Below are 14,758 nucleotides of genomic sequence, written 5' to 3'. Positions count from 1 at the left end.
CAAAGTTGTAAACCCTTAATTTTGGCAAAAATTAGTGGGGCAAATTGAAAATTAAACTTGATCTGTAACTCATCATGGGAAACTCACATACCAATCAAAGAGCTGAATAGCTCTGAGGGGAAAGACGGCCCTTGTTTCTATTTTATTATGTTTTTGGAAAGGGGGGGGTTATGTTTTGATAGTTTTCATATGAAGAATGAAAAAAGTAAAATCACAAAAATACTGAACTCAGAGGAAAATCAATATAAGAGAACAGCTAGAACATGTAGAAAGGTTGACAATATTGAAATCAATTGTTGTTTATGTAATTTCATTTCCTTAGTTTAGAATTCAATTTGGACCAATGGAAGTGATCTGCATCTTCTAAATCTAAACATTTGATTAAAGTTGATAGCTAATTATCTAAAACTCAACTGAATTCTGTCATTTCACAACAACTACAATATTTTTTGAAATCTTGATTGTGTACCACTGAACTGCAGGCTAGGGCCATTTTCCATTTTTTGTGACAGTACTCTTGGATTTTTAAGTTTTTTCTTTAGAAAGTGTGGACTGAAAAATCTATTCAGTTATAAATTTCCATTGTTGAAGTTCCGAGTTACAACTCTCATCACAGGGAAACAGGTACTAATAAAAAAAACAATATGAGTGATGTAAACTGTGTGAAGCTTGTTTCCAAATCATAATTTTGAAATATTTGTAAATAATAAATATGTTTAAACTACAAAATGCAAATTTTTATTATTTATTTTTTTACCATTACAATGATTATGTAGGTACACAAAAATTTAGTTTTAATAGAAGACTACTAATCCAATGAAATGTCACATTTGAAGTGTTTAAATACATTAACTTTTATTTTAGTGGATTATTACTCATCAATTGATTGCTCCTGAATTGGAGGAAGATTCTCAGAATTTTTACAGAAAAAAGTGGTCTCACTAATTAGCGACAAGAAGAATTTTAGCGACAAAAAGCGACAAGAAGAATATTTTTTTCTTGTCGCTAAATAGTCTTCTTGACGCTTCTTGTCGCTTCTTGTCTCTAATTAGTGAGACCCGAAAAAAGTAATAAAATCGTTTCTTTCCCCCTGTCTCATGTAACCCCACGATCTTTGTTTATTTTGAAAGTTGTTGACCTACAAATTAAAGTATTGCATGTTGATGTTTAAATCATCTACAGTAAACAATATTATGTTTAAATTTAACAAATGCAAATTTGTGATTAGTACACGATCTCTAAGATTGATTTAAATAACCAGTGAACTAGTAAAGGATATCCCTGCTTCTTCCAAGAATGACGTCACTATAAAATACAATGTAGGTTGGATATATTTAGAATATCTCGTCATACTAATTTTTCCGGATTGTTAAATAAACGTAAATAGTGTAAAGGAGAGTTCAAGATACGATAATTTCGTTAGAAACAGAACGGAAATGTGTAAAAAAAAGTGTTTAAAGTCAAACTATTCATTTCTGGGTCTCCTTCTCTTCAATCTAAGTAAGATTTGTTGGGGGGTTTTCCACACCATAATATGTATAAAAACAAAATGAATGATGTGAGGGAGTGTCACTCTGGTCAATCCCATAGGGGATTGACGGCTTGAAGCCGTCTTTCCCCAAAAATAAGCCCAATATCAGAAAGTGTTTAGAAAAAACGCCTGTATAACTGTGATTTTCAACAATTTATCAAAGTCCATAGCCCGTAATTTCGGCAAAAATTAGCCGAGCAAAACAAAACTTAAACTTGATCTGTAACTCATCTTGGTTAACTCACATGCCAAAAATCATCACAATATCTGAAATCGTTTAGAAAAAAAGTCTGTATAGCTGTGCTTTTCAACAATTTATCGAAGTCCAAAGCCCGTAAATTCGGTAAAAATTAGTGGAGCGGAAGGAAACTTAAACTTGATCTGTAACTCATCATGATTAACTCACATACCAAAAATCAACTCCGATAATGGTTTGTTGCAGAATGACGGAATGAATGAATTACGGAATTTCGGACAAGGGTAAAACTATCTGGCACCAACAACTTCGTTTGCGGGGCCATAAATATAAAAAGACATACATAGTCATGACTAAAATTAAAATGTATTAATAGTAACTGCTAAAATAGATTGACAAATAACCACCTCATTTCTTAATACATAATTTACAAGCAGTGTAAGGGAGGTAATCAAACATTATTTTTTAAATTGATTTGGATTGCCTCCCTTACACTGCTTTTAAATTGTCTCAATTGTCCTTTAACCAGAAAAAAAACTTGTCTTTACCTTTTTTTTGCCCCTATTTCAGAAATGGTTTGAGCCATAACCCCAAAGTCAATTCTGACCATCCCTTTGTAGTATGGAAACTTGTGGTATAGTTTCAGAGAGATTGATACACTTTAACACAAGTTATTTTCTGGAAACTACAAAAATGCTTATTTGGGCCCCTCTCTGGGCACCTAATTCTTAAACAGTTGGGACCACAAACCCCAAAATCAATCCCAACCTTACTTTAATGGTAATAAACCTTGTGTTAAATTTTTGTTGATTTCTATTTCCTGATAATAAAGTTGTTGATACCCGGAAAAACGAGGACGACAACTTGATGGCATAATACGACCATTTTTTGTTTTGGATTTTTGCGGTCGTATAAAAATGCAATGTTCAGGCAACAGCATGTAGAGCTTTGAAGGAACTGAAAACATGCCAAATGATATCAAATAACAATATGAAGCTTGGTGCATCATATTAACAAGCTATGACTTGTAGTAGCTTAGAAAACAGAAATGGGTTGTTGTCAGACATATATACAAAGGATTATATATACTACCCTTTTTTGGAAAAGAGTCAAATAAATTTTGTTGCAAGAATTTCCAAGACAAATTACCCAATGATAAAAGTCATGCAACTTGGTTTCAAATCAATATAGACTTATGCAATAGTAAAGGAATACTCTGACTTACTCATTTTGTACAAAAAATCCCCCAAACAACATCAATGGTATCAATAATGGAGGTGCTACAGCTAAAGCCATGGTGGCTGAACTAGACAGTGTTGATATTATCATTCCTACAAATATATATAAATAACAACTAGCTACAAGTACACACACAACATATATATAGAGAGATACTAGCTACAAATACACCAAATATATATAGAGAGATACTAGCTACAAATACACCAAATATATATAGAGAGATACTAGCTACAAATACACTAAATATATATAGAGAGAGACTGAGCTACAAATACACAAACAAAATAAGAAACTGATACAAAACCTAACATTAACAATTTGATTTTCAAAATTTAGCACAAGAAGGGAACATAAATGTGACTTAACCAAGACTGAAACTGATAAAGATGTCTGGTGATGTTGGATTAGGCTTATAGTAATTATAGTTTATCTATACAAATGTATTCAAATACTGTGGATTCATTTATTTTGATAAGTACCTATTTTTTCGTTCGTTAAGAAAATTTTACATGTTCATGGATATTTAATTTTGTGGTTTTGCCGAAGTCTGCATACAAGCCTATGGGAAATTTGTTATTAGTTGAACATTTTATTTAGAGGTTTACTTGTGCCAACGAAATCAACGAAAATAGGTATCCCACCAATAATAATGAATCCACAGTAGTGAGCTAGGTCAATTTTCAATGATTCTATGAACAATTTTTTCAATAATACAAGTTTTTGTTTTAAACAGATCATGCTTTTTTTTTTTTTATCCCATTGATGAAGGAGAATATCTATTGATAAACTATTCTGTATATTGATGTAATTAAAACACCAATTATGGTATGAGAAGCTCAAAATTCATTCTAGTAAAAAGGCAATGAGTTGTCCTAAATTTTACTTGTACCCTTAGTTGGTTTGTGAATATGATAAACAGTTAGATGGACAGGTTTTTGTTTATTATCTCTGTACGATCTTACCGGGCATACTGATGAATGGAAAGAATCAGATCCAGGATTTTTTAAGGCATGCATGTTTACTTTTAAAACTTTATTGAGGTGAACATATATTTATTTAGTCCAATAACAGGATAGTTGCTGTCAGCCTATTCAGGTATTCTCTATGTAATTTACTTAGAATTGTTTATGAGAAAGTAAATCCTGATATATAACCTCTGACTTTCATATCTATTTACATACCAAATGATGCTGCTGTATTAGCCACAAGTATAGAAATGCCACAACAAATCAGGAAAGATTCAACATTATAATATAAACCTGAAATGGACAAATAATTCTTTTTCATTATCTTGTCAAGGCTGTGTTTTAATGTTATAGAAGTCAATTTGATACTCTAAACTAGAGACTCTAAACAGCCTGTGTCGCTCACCTTGGTCTATGTGCAAGCAGCGTATTAAACAAAGGACACAAATTATGGACGAGAATAGAATTCATGATAAAATTGTGTTTTAGTGATGATGATCATGTTTGTCAAACTCACTTTACTGAACATTCTGTTTACAATGTTCTCTATTTATAATAAACTTAGCTCATAAGTTTCAAAAGTGACATTTTGTAAAATTTTTCAAAAATTTACATAATTTACGAAAATTGTTTAAAATTTACTATACAGGGAAATAACTCCTTAAGGGGTCAATTGACCGTTTTGGTATAGTTAACTTATTTGTAGATCTTACTTTGCTATACATAATTGCTGTTAACAGTTTATCTCTATCTAAGATGATATTGAACATGTTGAAGATAATAACCAAAAACTGCAAAATTTCCTTAAAATTACTACTTCAGGGGCAGCAATCCAACATTGGTTTGTCAGATTTGTCTGAAAATTTCAGGGCAGATAGATCTTGACCTATTACATAATTTTACCCTGTCAGATTTGCTCTAAATGCTTTGGTTTCAGAGATATAAGCCAAAAATGTACATTTTACCCCTATGTTCTATTTTTAGCCATGGCGTCCATCTTGGTTGATTGGCCGGGTCATCGGACACATTTTTTAAACTATATACTCCAATGATGATTGTGGTCAAGTTTGGTAAACCCAGTAGTTTCAGAGGAGAAGATTTTTGTAAAAGTTTACAGACGATGGACGCCAAGTGATGAGAAAAGCTCACGTGGCCCTTTGGGCCAGGTGAGCTAACTAGAGGCTCTAAAGAGCCTGTGTCGCTCACCTTGGTCTATGTGCATATCTGTACAAAGGACACAGATGGATTCATGACAAAATTGTTTTTTGGTGATGGTGATGTGTTTGTAGATCTTCAACTAACTTTACTGAACATTCTTGCTGCTTACAACTATCTCTATCTATAATAAACCTATGAATCTATCCCAGTAGTTAAAATATTTTGTAAAAATTAACAAAATTAACAAAATTTATACAAATTGTTAAAAATTGACTATAAAGGGCAATAACTCCTTAAGGGGTCAACTGATCATTTTGGTAATGCTGACTTATTTGTAGATCTTACTTTGCTGAACACTATTGCTGTTTACAGTTTATCTTTAACTATAATAGTATTCAAGATAATAACCAAAAAAATGCAAAATTTCCTTAAAATTATCAATTCAGGGGCAGGAAGCCAACAACCAATTGTCCGATTCATCGGAAAATTTCAGGGAAGATAGATATTGACTTCATAAACAACTTAACCTCTCATCATTTGCTCTAAATGCTTTGGTTTCAGAGTTATAAGCCAAAATCTACATTTTACCCCGATAATGTTCTATTTTTAGCCATGGCGGCCATCTTAGTTGGTTGGGCCAGGTGAACTAAAAATAGGATGACTGTATTCAAATTTTAAGGAAAATAAATCTCAATGCAAAACTGAACTTAGTAAATGAAATGAACAATTAAAATATTATGGTTAATGCAAACACATTACAATGATCACATACTAAAAATATACTAAAAATAGGTGGCTTTGTATAAACTGATTTAAAATGAGGTTCATTATTTTAATATCAATTATATTTGTGGTTTTTTTTTTTATAGTTTTTAAATCCCTTCTTTAAAAATTTGGCTCTGTAAGTCACATCGACTATCTCAACCTAATATTTACTTACAGTGTTTTGATAGAAAAAGTCTAGTTCTGTAAAATCATACATATGACTAAAAATATAAATATGTCAAAATTTGGTTTACAAAACAACATTTGCAGAAGTATTGGTTTAAAAATACCAACCTGCCATCCAGTAGAGTATAGATACAAACAATGTAGGAAGGATGATCAATGCTGGTAGTTCTGTAATAGATTTACTCAGGTAATATGTATCTACTCTGTATAAACCACTGCCATGCTCTCGTAAGAAAATAGGTAATTCTGTAGGGAATGTCTGAAATGTACAATTTAATTCATAAAGTTTACTGTAAAGTTATAATTATACAGTGAATAAGAAATAACTTGTGATAGCCATGCAATTGTACATTGCTAACATTCAAAGGATAAGGTTCCAATATCAGCGCAGATGAAACAAATGAGTAACATCTTTTATTAACTGCCTTTAATACAAGGTTAGATAAATGTCATGAATTTTCCAATAGATTTTTAAAGAAATATTGGAGTTATCTCCCTTGCATGAGCTTAAACGTATTCATTAGAACTGATAAGGCATAATTGAACTGGTAAAAGTATTTTGAAAAATTAAATAGGAATTTCTACATCTGTATACACCTTAAATAAGATATGAAAATATTTTAATGCATAGTATTTCAACACATGAATCCCATTTTACGTGAATCAGATTTATTGGACTGGTACTAATATAATGCAATGCCAAATAAGGAACAATCCAGTGAGTATTTTCCTTCCATAAGCACAGTAAGTGTACTTGCAGTACAGATGAATGTTGGAGAAAACCGAAAGCTTAATAAAACCTAAATGCTAATATTTCTATGTCTATTTTTAATTTCCTGTCGTTACATTTAACAGGTGTTTAACCCTTTATACATGCAACACATAAAAGGCCTAAATTAATATATTGTTTGTTTCCCCAATCCTGACCCTGCCAAGCCAGGTGTGGGAAGGTAGGTAGGGAAATAATTTTATTTTTTCCAAAAAGCTGGAACATTATTGGTCGATCTGGCAAGTCTGAAAATTGGAACTGATTAAAACAATATTTGACTTAGTTTTGACAATAAAAGTTTATGAGTCAGACCGTTTTTGCAGGGTCGGTAGCAATTGGGAAAACAAATAATATTTTATTTTAGGGCTAATACACTTGCAATTACAGCTTATGTACATAAAAACCATATGATTGAATAAATATATAGTGTCAATAACAGCAAATATAAATTAATATCATATTTGTTTACAACCTTAATGTCCCTTTTCTATGGATAGCTGTCTCATTGGGAATCATGTCTCCTTATTTCATATATATATCTAACCATTCTAAAATATGTGACCATTTACTAAATGTGTCAAAGACAAAAGATGTTGAGTAAACACTAATTTAAAATCAGTATACATGTCATTTGTTTTCTTTTTGATCAGTGCATAACTTAGTGTATATGGAAGACTAAATTTGGTAGACTTGATTAGTGTATATGGAAGACTAAATTAGTGTTTATGAAAGACTGTAACAGTATATATGGAAGACTTGATCAGTGTATACAGAAGACTTGATCAGTGTATATTGAAGAATTGATCAATAGGACCCCCTATATCTTCCATTGTTATGTTTCATTTAATTTTAGCAGTGTATATGGAAGACTAAAGCAGTGTATATGGAAAACTAAAGCAGTGTATATGGAAGACTAAAGCAATGTTTATAGAAGACTAGATCAGTGTATATAGAAGACTAGATCAGTGTATATGGAAGACTAGATCAGTGTATATGGAAGACTAGATCAGTATATATGGAAGACTTTATCAGTTTATATGAAAGACTTGATCAGTTTATATGGAAGACTAAATCAGTGTATATGGAAGACTAAATCAGTGTATACAGAAGACTAAATCAGTGTATACAGAAGAATAGATAAGTGTATATAGAAGATTTAATCAGTGTATATGGAAGACTAAATCGGTGTATATGGAAAACTTTATCAGTGTATATAGAAGACTTGATTACTGTATATAGAAGACTTAATACGTGCATATGGAAGATTTGGATCAGTGAATATATAAGAAGATACGCATCAGTGAATATATACAGACTTGTATCAGCATGTATGGAATACTTGATCACTGTATATGGGAGATTTGATCAGTGTATATGGGAGATTTGATCAGTGTATATGTTAGACTTGTATTAGTGAATATAGAAGACTAGATCAGTGTATATAGAAGACTAGATCAGTGTATATGGAAGATTTGATCAGTGTATATGGAAGATTTGATCAGTGTATATGTAAGACTTGTATTAGTGTATATAGAAGACTAGATCAGTGTATATAGAAGATTTGATCAGTGTATATGGAAGACTTGATCACTGTATATGGAAGATTTGATCAGTGTATATGTAAGACTTGTATTAGTGTATATAGAAGACTAGATCAGTGTATAAGGAAAATTTGATCAGTGTATATGGAAGACTTGATTAGTGTACATAAAACACTTTATCAGTGTATATAGAAGACTTGGATTAGTCTATATTGAAGAACTGACCAATAGGATCCCCCCCTCCCCTAATCTTCCATTGTTATGTTTCATTTAATTTTAGCGAGGGGCACTCTTAAATATTTTATTGGTGTCTATTTGAGTAACAGTGACCTTGAATTTTTACCTACTGACCCCAAAATTTCCACTCTCAAAGGTATAACTTTAAATTTAGTTCCATTATAATTTAGCATGGTCAAGATTCCTCCAAGAAAGAATTTGTTTCAAATAAAGTCAAGTATATATTCTTCCAAAATGTATTTTATTCTTTAGGGGAGCATATTTATAATGAAAAAAAGATCCAACAAAACAATGATGAAAAGGAATGGTGATTTGATTTTTACATCCCCACATCTATAAGTAAACAAGCCCCATTACTGGACTCACAGGAAAATAACTAAGCTAGGTATTTGCAATGGTTTCAAGAGACTTAAAACTCACAAGAAGGACACCAAACATGGTATTTGCTGTGATTTCCACGAGAAGTAAAAAGATAACACCACTTATGTTGATCAGGCGTTCTTGGTTATAATCGTTGTCTGTATCTAAGAAGATTAAACCAACAAGACTGGCTATTATCTGTAAAAATATTTAAACTTACATTCAGTATAGCAAACATGTTTGCGAAACTCATGTTGGTCAGCAATAAGAAAAGCACTCCATTGACGTTGAGTACTTGTTTCTGATCATAATTGTTGTTGTCATGGAGATATATCAGACCAAGTACAACTCCTATAAACTGTAAAATAAAAAGACATCAATCATTCCATATACAGACAGATTAACAGACTAATTGTATTTTAATTTTTGATTATGACATCATCAGCAAGAATATTACAGTAGCAAAATGAGATGAGTTGATTTTTTTTCCAGATGATGAACAAATAAAATGCAATTTATGTTATTCTTTATATCAGCATTTTGTCTGAACAATATGTTGTGTTTTTTGGGGGCTTTTTTTTTAAATAACAAAACTTAATAAAATCAGCAAAACTTTTTTATGTTAAAAAATGGTTGGTTGGTTGTATGTATTAAGTTTAAAAATTGATGCAAATGGACGTAAAAGTGTGACACTGCTGCATTGGCATCATTGCCTTATATTTTAGAATATAGTATCCTTTCCATGATCTTAAAAAAATAATGTACATATTGCAGATATATCCAGTACAGTCAAACCTGATTAAACCGGACCCTGAATAAACCGGTTTCCTGTCCATTCAGGCCGAAAATGAAAGTCCCAATTTTCCCCCTTCAAAGTCTTTGTTAAAATACCCTTTGTAAACTGGACCCTGTGTATTCTAAATTCCAATCTAATTATGAAGTTCCAATTCTCTTAATTACATTAATTATTACCTGTCAAAACTGGTTTGTCTAATTAATTTCAATGATCAATATGCAATCAAAACATATTTGTTTATACAATATGGCTTTTCAGGTAATCAATTAGTCAGGTGTTAATCTGTGAACTTACAATCGTACAGTAGTGAGTTGTATTATTTATTAAACATTACAAATGTGTCAATTAAACGAAAAGACACAACGAATATATCTCGGAGTGAAATTACGTTGTAACTTAGATAAACAAATTTAAATCGCGGAGTAAGAAATTTACATCATGATTTAGAAGTCCCGGATTCCCTGTTGTGAACCCCTAAACAAATGACCTTGATAATGAAAAACAGCCGGATGACAACAATCAATGGGTATTGTACACTGTACGACAACGTTTCGATAGTGATGAAATTACGTTTGATAATATTCTGGCTTTTTAATCGGCCATTCCAACATTTCAAATTAATGATCATGAAGGTAAATCAAAACTCTCGTCTGACAATCGAAAAAACGCGAGAATTATGATGCAAATTCAAACAATGAAAAATGAAGTGAAGTATTTTAATTTATCAGATATAATTTACAATCAGAAAGAACTTTTACATGCAAAATATCGGACGTCACAAGTCATTAACTTCCGGTCAAAACAGAAACCTGAATAAACCGGCTCACCGTCCAAACCGGTCCTTTTTCATAGTCCCTTAGCCGGCCGGTTTATACAGGTTTTACTGTACCAGTATTTACTCATTTAAATTACAATGCAGCAATTTTTGTTAGCTTTATAAATTATATATATATATATAAACTGACCCATATTTTTATTTTAATATCTAACCAAATTTAGTTGGAAACAAACATAAGATCAGATAAACCACAATATCTTTCCATACAGTGAGGTAAAATAAATCAATTACTATAATAAAGCAATCTTATTCTAAAGATAGCACCTGCTTACAATTGTTTGAAAGATTTTGACTTTCATAATCAATGGATCTCTGATGTTCTGTGCCCAGGCTCTCCATGTTAGGCTTCCAAACTGTTGGAACCAATTTGCCCCATAGCTAAAAAAACAGAATAGCTAGTCTTAATTTATCTTGCTAAAAAAGTTTAAATTCATAAAAAAGCCATTATTTGTAAAGACAGATCTACACCTACTCTATAAACAATCACAGTTTTATATAGTCAATAGAAACAAAATAATCAAAGTACAAAACTAGTCTTTCTTGAATGAGTGATTGAGTTATAAAATCTTAAATTTACATTGATCAATGAACCATGCAGATGACATGCACACCTTAAAATGATTCCATTAGTTTTTTATAGTTGGTTAAACCAGTATGTAGGCACCAACACTCCCCTAACCTCGGACAGGTGCATAACAATACAACATAAGATCACATGTATGCTTGTATTGCTGGTGTTTGGTGATATTGGTCTGTTGTGCTTATTTTAGCTATTTCTTTTTATAATTTATTCTTTTATGTATTTCAAGAACTTTATGAAATATCATCCTACCTTGATTCTCTGTCTACAACCTACAAAATAGAAAATAAGAAATTGTCAATATGGACAAATAGCTGCAATACATGTACATGAAAAACAACACGTAAAACTGCCCTGGTTGTATCATGAAATACTGTAAGAGAAATCTGTCTGAGATAGTCAATCAACAAACAACTTTGATGAGCTGTTTTTGATTGAAGATAAAGTAACATTTTTCAAATGAACAAGATATAGAAAAGGGGTTTAGTTCATCCAAAAGATTAAAAAAGATAAATTTTACATATTATACTACAAAGTTTGATTTTTATTTACCAAATCAAGGCCTCTGTGACCCTACTACTTGTTAGAAGAAAAGTGGTTATCATGTGTAATGATAAGGGTAACCAGATGCTTCGCAGGGCGCAGATTTATACTACCACAGAGTTTGAACCCTGAACAGTTGGGGCAAGTATGGACACAACATTCAAGCTTGATACAGCTCTGAATTTGGATTGTGATTAAATAGTTGACACAGAATGAATGTGGTCTAATGAACTTTAAAATGCGTTTGAACAATTCACTATGCTTTTATCCGGAAACCATCTGTCTTGGACGGCGCTGACGACGAAGTGATACCAATATACGACCAATTTTTTTTTAATTTTCGCGGTTGTATAAAAACACTGGACTTTTTGTAAGGGGAATAAAAATAACTACATTCAACATCCTGTCATTTGCGGAAAATTTAGAAGACAAAGGAAATTCAGTATATTTGCACATAAGCAGTATGTAATCTAACATCCTGTATAATACAATAGTTCTGGATTGAAACCTGTAGGAGGTCCCTTACCCAACATTCAGAATTTCCACAAAATTGACAAAGTTCAACATCCTGTCAATTGTGGAAAATTTAAAGAAAATCAAAATCCTGAAATTATCCACATCCTTCATATATGTGCTTATATCCTGCAACATATATAACAAGAAATTTCTAGCTGAAATATGTAGGTAATAAATATAAATGTTCCCCTTAAGCCCCCACAAATCTTCATAAAAATTATTAAAATGCACTGCCCAGTAGTGCATCTTAATTTTTTCTTCTTCTAGCTTTTAATCGAATAGGGATTTAAGACGAATACACATGTATATGACATCAATGCTTGCCTTTAAGCTAAAAAATTTCATGTAGATTGAAGCATGCAGCTTTAAATAATTACATAGTTAAAAGCTTAATGCATTGAATCTACTTGAATATTAAATTGTATACATATCATTCTAATATCAGTGAAAAGAATGACACACTAATTCTTCAATTATCTCTCATCAAGATGTTAACTTATATTGTATGATGTATATTTTACTGCCTTTTATGTTTAATTTTAATTAATAGTTAAAACAAAAATCTAAAATCTTAAATCTGAATTTTCCTCTAATCTAATCAATTGAATAAAAAAATTAAAATCTTCAGTGTTAGTTATGATTTACAAATAATTTTCCAAACAAGAAACAATCCCTGGAACTATTACTTTTCTATTCTGGAATATATCTGGTTGGAACAGAAAACTCCAGAAAGTCTTGAGCTATCGTGTGTTGTCACTTGTATTAAAATTGTATAAGACCCAATATACAGTAGGATTACAAAGAACATATTCTGTTAAAAATAGTTACATATTTAAATTTTGTACACAATTTTTTATCCCAAGGCTTTTCAGATGGTTTGGGTTTTGCTCATTTTTGAGTGATGTATGACGACCTAAAGTTATTTACACCCTTGACCTTTGGTCTCCTTATTGCTGTTTTGACCTTGTTTTATACAAATTCCTCAGACCATACATCTACCTATAGTTCCTAACATCTATGTCAATTGGTCTCTGGTAAATTATAGTTGTCTCATACGAAATCATACCACAGTTCCTTATTTTTACATTAAAAAAAACATGTTTCTTTTCACTACTTTATTATGGCTGTTACTAGTAAAGGAGTTTTTTTTAAATCCAAGCTAGATTTAATTTCCTGTAGACACAGATATGACAATATTTTTCTGGTTTGAGGATATCTTTATTCTTGAATGCCTAATTCACTACAATGTTATTATAACTTTTATAGTCTTATGTTCATTTCCTATGTTTCATTTTCATAACCCATATTCCTTGATAGTTTAAAAAGATGACCTGTTTTAATTTTTTTTTATGATTTTCACTTTCAAATTCTAAATATAAAATAATAGCGTGAATTGCAACATCCTGCTTTAACCAACAAATTTTTATGGTCCCAATATATACCTATCCTTGTAGAAAAAACCTGAGTAATTCCAACACCCTGCTTAATCTGACATTTTTTTTCTGGTCCCCCAGTGTGTCGGATAAGACAGGTTATACTGTATCTCTATTTCAATCTCTTCTTCATAACTTTACAAATCTTTTTATTACAAACTATATATATTTTGAAGGTAAATTACATAATAACTACTGCTATCTTAAGTATACATATTGTATTCACCTTAAAAGTCTGCCGTATTATATCCCTACAGGCTACAACTAAATATATACTAGTATTTAATAAAATTGTTTGTTTTCTGAAAAACAATAGTTCATTGTAAAACCTCTAATTATGAAAGAAAAAATGAGGAAATAATTCTAAATTGAAAAAAATTTAAAGGTTAGACTTCAAAGTGTCGTAGGTGTTTTATTCAGTTTTAACTTCTTTCATAAGGAAATTATCAAACATCTTAATTGTAAAAAAAAAAACGAAATTGGGTTCATAATTCAGTTTTGAACAACACAAGACAGGAAATAACAGATATATATGAAATTGTCAAAATTTTAATTTTGAAATTCAGTGGATAGTGACTGGGATTTAATATATTACCTGTAAGACCTATCTATAAAAAAGAAGAAAAAGACAATGGCTAACATATTAGAAAACATCAACTTTGCTAATTCATCTTTAAGTGATATAAACAAACATTTTGTTCGTATTTTCATTCCAAACATTGCTTTCCTGGCAATATATATTCTCATTGGAATAGCTGGGAACAGTTTAGTGATATATATTTATCTACGTAAAATGGAGAAAACTACAGATAACCACTTTTTTATTCCATGTTTGGCAGCGGGGGACATGTTGGTATGTACGGTTTGTAGCACTGCCGCCATCATCATGTTTTTTTATTATACTAATTTCACACATGAAGTAACATGTAAAATAATGTGGTACTCAATGACATGGAGTGCCAGTGGTGCCGCTTTAATTCTCGTCTTTATAGCTTTTCAGCGCTACAAGAAAATATGCCAACCTTTTAAACCCTCTACTCTACTGGATAGAAAACTTACAATTGTAATATGCCTTTATGTTTCATCTACTTTTGTATCAAGT

The 14,758-nt window shown here is 31.1% G+C and overlaps 1 protein-coding gene across 2 annotated transcripts in view; it reads right to left on the bottom strand.

The window, feature by feature from the left end:
- LOC139512857 (protein white-like) overlaps positions 1-14,758 on the bottom strand; it is a 42,259-nt gene that overhangs the window by 7,398 nt on the left and 20,103 nt on the right. For both annotated transcript variants that reach the window (XM_071300787.1, XM_071300788.1), the window contains exons 11-16: positions 11,417-11,436; positions 10,857-10,962; positions 9,171-9,308; positions 6,152-6,302; positions 4,151-4,228; positions 2,953-3,058 (exon numbers count right to left, since the gene is read on the bottom strand). In XM_071300787.1, coding sequence (XP_071156888.1) covers positions 2,953-3,058; positions 4,151-4,228; positions 6,152-6,302; positions 9,171-9,308; positions 10,857-10,962; positions 11,417-11,436 — 599 coding nt within the window. The remainder of the gene's footprint in view (positions 1-2,952; positions 3,059-4,150; positions 4,229-6,151; positions 6,303-9,170; positions 9,309-10,856; positions 10,963-11,416; positions 11,437-14,758) is intronic.

Source organism: Mytilus edulis, chromosome 2 (genome assembly GCF_963676685.1).
Source record: "Mytilus edulis chromosome 2, xbMytEdul2.2, whole genome shotgun sequence".
NCBI classification, from domain to species: domain Eukaryota; kingdom Metazoa; phylum Mollusca; class Bivalvia; order Mytilida; family Mytilidae; genus Mytilus; species Mytilus edulis.
Note: the sequence above shows the minus strand (reverse complement) of the source record. Positions and strands in the feature narration are given on the sequence as shown.